The 9,358-nt window shown below is 46.0% G+C and overlaps 1 protein-coding gene across 3 annotated transcripts in view; it reads right to left on the bottom strand.

Annotated features, from left to right (window-relative positions):
* The window catches only part of LOC144146879 (glutathione hydrolase-like YwrD proenzyme), an 81,031-nt gene that overhangs the window by 36,206 nt on the left and 35,467 nt on the right, over positions 1-9,358 (bottom strand). For all 3 annotated transcript variants that reach the window (XM_077678837.1, XM_077678839.1, XM_077678838.1), the window contains exons 4-5: positions 9,120-9,323; positions 1,975-2,230 (exon numbers count right to left, since the gene is read on the bottom strand). In XM_077678837.1, the coding sequence (XP_077534963.1) occupies positions 1,975-2,230; positions 9,120-9,323 (460 nt within the window). The remainder of the gene's footprint in view (positions 1-1,974; positions 2,231-9,119; positions 9,324-9,358) is intronic.

Here is a 9,358-nt window from a genome sequence, read left to right as displayed (position 1 = left end):
GACCTTCTTTATATTGTTGCGAGGAAGTAGAGCACATAAAGTAGTCCATTTTTACGGATGAAGAACGATGTATTTACAGAATGTACAATGTGAAAATGGGGCATAGCAGGCCAGGCAATGTGCTGCACCCATAATCCTCGTCTTCGCAGATGCTGGTGGGCGACGATACACCGCCACTGCTGTGTTACTCGTCTTCGGGTGGCGTAACGTAACTCGAAGGCGACCGTCCCGGTCCAGGCCATAGTAGGATGACGAATTCAGAGAAGATGAACGATGTGAAGAAATGAACAGGTAAGTTTTTTTCGTGGTGTGATTGGTGAGCCCTGGCCCGTAGAAATGATGTACGCGAGGCAGCGATAAACCGGTTAGGGCTCGTAACTACGTCGGACCACAAGGCTGCCGACACGCCGTCATTGGCTGGTGAGATGTCGCCGGGAATCGGGGGATCTTGATCGGCTCGTCATGGGCTGGGGACACGAGATGGGGGACGTTGGGAAGTGTCGGCAGAGGCGGGGAAGGGGATGCCTGGGACGGTTCACGGACCCCTCTAGGATTGCACCGGTGCGGATGAGTTGCGAAGCTGGCGCCTGGATGGGGTTGGTCCCGCACACTCCATGAAATGTTACGTGGAGGCAGAACAGATGAGGCGAGAAATGGTTAACAACGATGAACGATGTAATTACAGAATGTACAGTGGGGTCATGGGTTTGACCTGGATAAGCAACGTGCCCCACCCTTTGTCGTTGTCGCAGCGGCTGGCACGTGATGCTACACACCAACACCGTTCTTCCTGGTTATCTGATGGTAAAAGAATAATAATAATAATTGCACCTCACCAAGCATAAAGTAACATATCTGTTACGATGAAAAAAAACCCTTCAGCACTTTATTACACGGTGAAATCAAAGTATGCGCCGCATTTTATGGCTCCGTACACGGAAATGTCCAAGTATTCAGTAAATAGCATCAGATAGGAACCACCAAAAAACGTCCTGTAGATGGATAACAAGTTTGTCGCTACATAACTATGAATACCCACAATTTATCAGTATCTGTGAAAAGCGTATCACCGCAAGCACCAGTTTTTTTAAGATATTCCTTTCTTCCTGAGGCCGGGGTCTGACAGTTGCCGCAACTGTCGTAATAACCTTAAAGATCGACATCATTTCACGTCTCGGACAATCGAACTGCGTGACACGCCGTTTCTTTACGTCCATTGACCAGCATGCCGCTTTTGCATCGGTAGTCTGTACACAGCCTGAGCGACAACGGTTTTTTTACAGATTCTCAATTGTTTTCCCAAAAGACATTTAATACACAGTAGCTGCGCATGTTTCTTTCCCCTTCTTTTCCATACATAATTCGGCCTTTTTGGGATTGGACAAAGGCCCATATTGCTTTATATGCAATCTTTCGCGCTTGGAGGTGTCTAGAAAGAGTTTTTTGATCCGAAATTAGGTGAAATCTTGTATTCCTCTTTTGAGGTCACACCGGTCGGTGGCAGAGAATTACCGTCTTAGTAGGAAAGCCGATTTTGTAAAACTCCACACTATAAATTCCTTAAAAAGTAAAAGACGTCGTTTTCCTAATAATTCGCTAGATATTCTTAATATACCTTTCAAACTCTCAATCTGAAGAATATTTACACAGTTATTCTAGGAAACGGTTCGCGCGAATGTGCCTGCATAATCACGGGGTGGGGGGAGGATGTAGAAGAGAGGTTGAAGCAGTAAAAGGGAAAGGAGTAGCAACTTTTCATAACGGCGGACTCCGGTCTCACATCACTTTGCCGTACCCCTGATGACGCATCTAATTTATTAATTTGTATCGCTCATAAAAATGGGCCTACTGCGTAGGTGGCAATATATTTTTTTTGTGGAAAACAGGACAACCGGTATTACCTAATTAAATGCGCAAAAAATGTCACGTAAATGCTTAAGCAAACGCAGGGTCATTCTTTCAAAAAATACACACCAGGCAGGATGATACCATCGAGAATGTTTAGGCTCTCGAGGAGGACGGCTCCTTGCGTCGGCAGTGGGGTAGTGTGTACGTTTACACGTTCCCGGTACGTGGTGCACACGGAATCGATATCTACACAGTCAGTCGAGGTCAAGTGGTCGGCCAAATCCTTAATAGAGAGCACTCCACCTGCCCGCCGCACGGCTTTCACAATGTTTTTGGCCACAGAGCCATCGTAAAAAAACCGAGGTCCCTCCTTGGCAAGAGTCTGCACGTTGGCGAGAAATGAGAACACAAGAACACTTTCAGAGTTGACATTCTGCAATCAATGATCACTGACTACTATTGTAGACGAACACAAGACAGCGTGGCGGATGGTGGCATTTTCAGTAACAAAATAACAGATGGGGGGAGGGAAGGTGACAGCGAACAAGCTGAACTGTTTTCTGTAAATTTGCAGTAAGAGCTACCGCTATTTACGAAAATAATACGAAAATAATACGAATAATAATCAATAATACGAAAATATGCCACTGAAGCTGTAGCTGCATTTTGATGGCACTTCTACCATAGCGACATCCGCATTAGGTGCGCGCGTTACCCAACCGCAATTTAACTCAACGTGCGGTAAGGGTTCTCTATTTGTTTGTAGGCTTGTACTAAACAGAAAACCATGATTCAAAGAAATTATAATCATTTACCGAATACCCGCTACCATCGCTCATTAGGTCTCTCCTTTACAATTATCACACATGGTTATTTTTCATAAGAAATTGTTTAAACAAGACAAAAAAATTGAGAAGAGGCAGGGCATTATTCGCCACTCATTTCATTTACTGCTGGCGAATTTGTAAGGCCACATCTCCGGCCAAATAGCGCTGACGGCAGCCTGCAACAGTGTTTTTGTCGGGGCAGTCGTGTGGGGGTATTCTTTATTATTATCTAACAATTTTCCCAAACACTTTGGGAATTCTGATTTAAGGAATTGTATTGAAGTGTGTATTTACATGCGTGAAATGAGCCAGCCCTCAAAATATAATTGTTTTAAAACATTACAATATGGTAATGCAAGGAATGTAAATATGATACCATAAATAACAGGTGAGCAGAAAACATTCAGGGAAGTTTGCAATCACGCTCAAGACTTGATTGACGAAGCTGTTGTAGGTAGCATTTCCAGACGCATAGTAAAATTTCAGTATCATTGCTAATTTGCATAGTTGCGGTGATAGTAGTCGCCGTCTTATGCATCAAAGATGTCGTCGTCGTCTCCGCGGCGAGTGGTAAATTCGAAGTCATGCTCACCATTGTAGATTTACACCAGCGCAACCGAGAAGCTTGCACGAAGTCGAGCTAGGCTTGAACCATAGCGAAGCTGCAGGATGCATTATAAATGAACACTGAAGGACAAATTACCGCACATTTGTACAATTTATAAATTTTTTGTGTACATGTTTCATCGTTGGAATGCACTGTGCTAATAGAAGACATCGTAATATCCATCGATACCGTTGAGTTCCTCATGACAAGCATTACATGGGCGGTGGCGCTTGACGACAGCACTTGAGTTTTTTCTTGCCTTTATTATTGTTGTTGTTGCTAAAGCCACTGCGCGAGCCATGGACTCGGCCGTCTCCGCTACGCACACGCTAACGATCGCTCGGCATTTACTCGCTCCTCTTGGTTTTTTGGCAGTTGTTTTAGTAAATCCACTGCGCGTGCCGGTAGCGCTGGGTGCTGGCTATGAGGCACGCGCTTAGGAGCGCCCCGCAATTTCTTGGTATTTTTTCGTGCAGCAGCGAACTTACGGCTTGTACATCAGCTCCGAGGTTAACATATAAAAAGAAATAGAAAAGCAAAGAGGGCTTGGTTCACGCCCCAAAAAGAGCAAAACAAGAACACCGGATACGAAAACTTTCACAAATCCACGATTTCTTAAAATTCACATTTTGGAACTCTGGAGACCCGTGCTCATTCTGGCTGGCTTCTCCGCCCTCTCTCCCCAGAAAAATCAAATATATACATACAAATAAACCCAGCTCTATCCACTGTTTGGTGCGGAGAACTATCCGGCGGCGACAAAGCGGGTCCGCGCCGCGAGTCGGCAAGACTGGGCGGCTCAGCGTTTCGGCAGCAGAAAATTGTTTGGCGAAAGGGAGCGAGGGCACCAGGGGTCCGGCAATCAAGATACCAACTAACCAACTCCCGCGTGAGCCGCGCTCGTGGAGCGAGCTCCTGCAGGCTGCGCTAGTGGCGCGCTTTCCGTTTATTTATAGGATCCGAGCGACAGTGCGCGGACGCTGTGCGGAATTAGGCCAAGTGTGATTATACCTAAGGAATAGTGTTTTGACTGGTTGGGTGGTTGTGTTGCTTTTCTTCGCAGTTGCTTCATACTCATTAGCAATCTTTATACGTCTTGTTGAGTATAGTCATATCGTATTCCGATGTCAACAGCGTGGTAACACCCTATTCAAGAGTTCAGCCCGAGCCCGTGTCCGCGAGACCTACATACAGCGCTCGCTCTGATTTTGCGTCTCAGTTTTGTTTGACATGTCTAATCGGTGAACATCACCAGCAAGGCGGCATTTAAAATATGTATTCATTTCCCTATATCCATTCTATGAGTGCCGACACCATAGTGGTAGTGTTTGCATTGCGGAATTGCGGAGCGTTACCGCACTACCAGCACTACTACTGCTGATAGAAACAAATTGGGTCACCATTGCCCACGCTAGAAGCGAGTTAGCCCCTAAAATCTACTGTTGCATTCTTACGCAGGTAATACCAACAAAACAATACACACATAAGCACTGAAACCACTACCTTAAAGGCAGTCCAGATCTGTTCATTGAGAAAACCACGGACACCCGACAGAATAACGAAAATAACGGAGCACTTAACAAACCAAGCCTTGTGGGATCAGAGTTCATTTCATAGACGGTGCTGGCGTCTGGTCAGACAAAGCAAAATGGCGGTGCCCACGTCTATAAAAAAATGGTGTGTACAGAGATCCATAAAGCCCATGAGGGGTGTTTGATGACAGGCCAGATGAATTACTGGAGAGCGACACGTAAGGCGACGCATATTATGTCAAAGTGTTCGCCTTGGCATCTTGTCTGTGTATCAAGCTGCAGGAATGCCGGTATTTGGCACCACGCCGGGCCACACTCCACCCATTGCTTATTGGCAAGTGCAAGCTGCCTTAAGCAGTACTCAAGAATTTTGACGGAGTCGCAGATCATGGCTCGATTCTGGACGCAGTTGTCGGCAGCAGTTTACATCAACAAGTTCAACACGTCTGACGAGTTTAAAACCTGAACAGCCTCGTGGCAAGACCAGAGCATCGGCCATGTCAGGAGTGGAAGTTACTGAGAGGGCTATAGAGACGCCGTAGAAATACTAAAAATCGTCAGAGAGTACCACATTAACGTCCATGACCATCTGCAAGCCCTTCTGGACTTGCATCCAGGGTCACCATCCATATACGCAAGACTACTAAGGAAAATTGATGACAAGGTCCAGTTGCATATTCGAACCCTCAAGGCGCTAGGCGAAATGTGGACAACCTAGTGTTCTATGATGCGTGAATTCCTGTAAAGGGTACTGCCGACGGACATGGTCCTGCTGTTTCATGAGGGGTGCGAGACGTAATTTTCCCCAGATAGTGTTTCATTGAATCGACACGGCACCTCGATGGGTAGAACGGCCGCGCTCGAACACGCGCTTCAACCACTTTTGAGTTTCTTTGTCATTTAGCTGATGTGTCGAGACACTGTTGCTGAACACGGCACACAGAAAATTCATCGGGCTACAGAAGTATTATTATACGCCTTTCCTCTTGACGTCTGAAGGGCCTCTGCTATTCAAGGCTCAGCGAGTGGGTCACCACAGTGCTTTGTTTTCGGTTCCGGAACCCAACCCGTTGAATCCCAAGATACATAACCTTTCGCACAATAAAAGAGATTGGCGCCTAAGCTGGACGAGCCTTTCATTTCCGCAAAATACGGACGCCTCGAGGAGGTCAAAATAATCCGGAGCACTCCACTACTGGTACAGCGTCGGTGCCGGTATATTATGCCGCTATAGCGTCGGCGCATTGCAGGTATAGCGTCGGCGTGTTATACGCGATAATAAACAGGTAATGAGGGACACTTGGCGAAAGATTGCAGAAGCTAGCTAAAATGTGGCAGGTCCCGAAAAATGCACCCACCACCTTCGTGCCTCGCAGACAGTACCAAAATGACACGAAAAACGTGACGCCTATGCGACTCAGCCTAGGCGGAAAACAAGCCAGCTCCATCGTGCTACTCCCAACACTCGAAGCCGAACTAGGAGCTCAAGCATATCCGGTCGTTCCCAAATTCTCGTCGATGAATGAAGTCAGCGGAGCTTCAGTAAAGCCGTTCTCGTCGATGAAGCACGTCAGCGGAGCTTTAATAAAGCCAGTGCTTCTCAAAGACTCGATTGCGAGACAGTGGGCAAGCAATTCCTCGACCGTAGCCGTGTTCGGAGATCAAATTATTCAGAAAACACTCAGAGGTGCGAGTCCTCTTCCTCGCTGCAAACAGGAGACATCCAATGTACATGGACGGGCTCGAAGTGGGCACCTTATTTTGCAAAAAATATTCCCGTATCACAAGGTGGAGTTCTAACGGCCACGAATAAGACGCAGGTGCTCTTTGTACGAAACTTGATAGCAAACCAGATTGCGGTTCCCATTAGATCGGAATATTACTGCGGGATGTTAAGAGGTACCGTGGATTCTCTGCACTGAAAAGTGAAAGCTACGGAGACATGACTAGCATGGACTTTCTAAGACAAATTGCCTGTTGCAGCCGACGTCAGTCAGTGTGCTAGGGCTGTCGTCCTTCAGGCGCCTACTAAAGATTCAGTGTTTTCCACACTTTTCATTAAATTCTGCGACCTTAAAAGAGTCAGAGTCAAGGCCGAAGACGGAGGAACGCCTGGAGGCTGTTCGGTGTGGCAGAAATCTGAAGCTTTTCAAGTGGCCTTTTGAGTTTCTTCGTGCCCTATACTCCTAACAACACCTTGCAACACGACTTCCAATACGCAGATCTCTGCTACCGACTGACAGCCCCACTACCACAATACTCCATGTGTATGCATTCTGTTCTGATCAAAGCCGGCGGTAGTGAAGGAGAGTTGAAAAGAAAAAGGAAACAGGGATTTTCTAAGAAACATCCATGAAATTTTGTACAATGGCCAGCAGCAAGCTTGTTGTAGCGACTACTTTTCCTCGAGAAAAGGTTCCCCTAACAAATTTTTTTCCGTTTTTTCGAAACCCTGAAATTACTGCCACTTTCCTGCATCAAGCAGTCCGACCGATTTTTCCTTAAGGGCCAGACCATCTATCACTTTATCTAAACGCACCCATTCACCATCCAAGAGGCATGAAGTTATGCTCGAATCTTTATGAACGAACTTGCACAAAACCTAGTCAAGATACACCAACACAAAAGTTCAACAGACACCAGGAAATGTCATGCCGAGTACACGATGTGGCGTCAAAGAAACATATACGTGGTGCAGACAAGGTACACGAAAACAACAGTCGATACGCAAAGAAATTTATAAAGGACAAGCAAACCAAAGGTTAAAAAACTTGCTTTTAAGAAATTTTCCACACCTACAAGAAATTTTTGTATTGCAAAAACCCATAAACCAAAAACCGTTACAACTACCAAAGCCATGGAGCGACTCTGCCCTGCTACCCACCGTGCACTCACTCTAATGGGCAATAGGTTAGATGGTGTAAACACCGACAGCGGAGAGAGTGCTCTGTGGACATTGGAGGAGTAAAGACTAGGAATTTAGCATGCAACCAAGTACAAGAGTCAGTTAATTAAAAGGAGAGAACACAGTGCTACCCGGCGAACGACAGCGGCCAGGACAGCTGCGGACCTTGGCACAAATAGAAGGGTCCACCAGCTAATGGACAGAGTCATCAGGTCCAGCACTCAACGTTTTCCTGCGTCAAGTGACGCGTACCAGTACTTTACTCCATGGAAGCCATTTAGCTGCATCTGCGGTCGGGGGATGTTGTTATGCATCTTCATCCCCGCTTGCAGTAGACGACGCTAGACGCCATCGTTTTCCTCTGCTTCCGACCACCTGTTGCATGGTGTCGTGGGTGCACCGCATCGCCCCATTTCGTCCAGGTTCCATAGCTCCTTCACCCAACGAAGAAGTCCTTCTCCGTTCTTTGAGAATCGAGCCTCAGTTGTATACATCGTAAGTGCAAGAATGCTACAGCCTTAGTTTATCCAGTTGTGTCTTGCCGGTCATCTGCCCGAGGCTAACTGCGGCCAGCATTTTATTGACTCGCCAAGAATTGTACCCCCCCCCCACGTTTGTACTTCTGAAAGCGTTTCTTTGCATATGCTATCTGTAAGTGTTCGCTACAACGTTAGGCTACTAAGGGCGCTTGACCTTATGGCAAGAAAAAGAATCACCGCCTGGGAACAATGCCTCAATTGACTGACACCAATTTTTAGAGCGCAAAAATGTCATTCTGTGCCATTTTAACGTACAAACTCCAACGCTAGTTTTGTAATTGAATGCGGGCAGACAAGAAGTGGCTTCCTGCGCTATCACGGCCTGATATTTCTTATGCATTTAAACAGTAGTGTAGGCTTATGAAAGGCACATCGCGTTAACCGAAGCGCCACTGGCCGACTATGGTGTTTGTGCAAAGTTTAAGCGCAAACTAAAATTTCAAATGCGGTCCTGAACTCCGTGCTACACGTCAAATTGATTCCCGGGAATTACACGTAGAAAACAACTGACCTTGGACAAAAAAATTTTATAAAATAAAACCTGTGGGTGAACGTACAGCATACGTGGAATCTATACAATTCAAAGATCTTTTAAAATTATTCTCATGGTACTGATTTCTACTGGTACACACTATACCTGACGTTGTTTACGACATTGTTTGTGTCGTCTATACTTAAGGGTAGCGACCGTGTTCATGGCAATGCGACCAGAGCCATGCAATAGCAAAAACAAAGCAGAAATAACTGCACACAAAATACTTTTGTTCACAAGCCTGCTGCGGGATAATAAAAATGGAAACACATGTTGATTTTGCGTGTGGTAACTGCTAGACATTTTTTTAAATAAAATGTTTAACTTACCCTGAGAAAAGAAGCAAGCGGTTGGTTGGTTAAGGTCGCTCCTACAGCTGGTGGTTTGGAATCTTTGTCAAGAAAAAATCGTCCACCAGGCATGCGCAGAAGAGGTTTGTGCCGCATTTGCCAAACCAAATTCTTTGAGTGATCCATTGGAAAGCCATGTTCAGCGTAGTGTATGGCGTGTGAAAATATCTCGCTCATGCCCACCTGTAACCGTAAGCAAGAGAGACAGGAGTAAATAT

This window comes from Haemaphysalis longicornis, unplaced genomic scaffold, assembly GCF_048455015.1.
Source record: "Haemaphysalis longicornis isolate Haplotype H1 unplaced genomic scaffold, Haemaphysalis longicornis Haplotype H1 scaffold_7, whole genome shotgun sequence".
Classification (NCBI taxonomy): Eukaryota; Metazoa; Arthropoda; class Arachnida; order Ixodida; family Ixodidae; genus Haemaphysalis; species Haemaphysalis longicornis.
The sequence above is the reverse complement of the archived record's forward strand: the minus strand, read 5'-3'. Positions and strand labels throughout refer to the sequence as shown.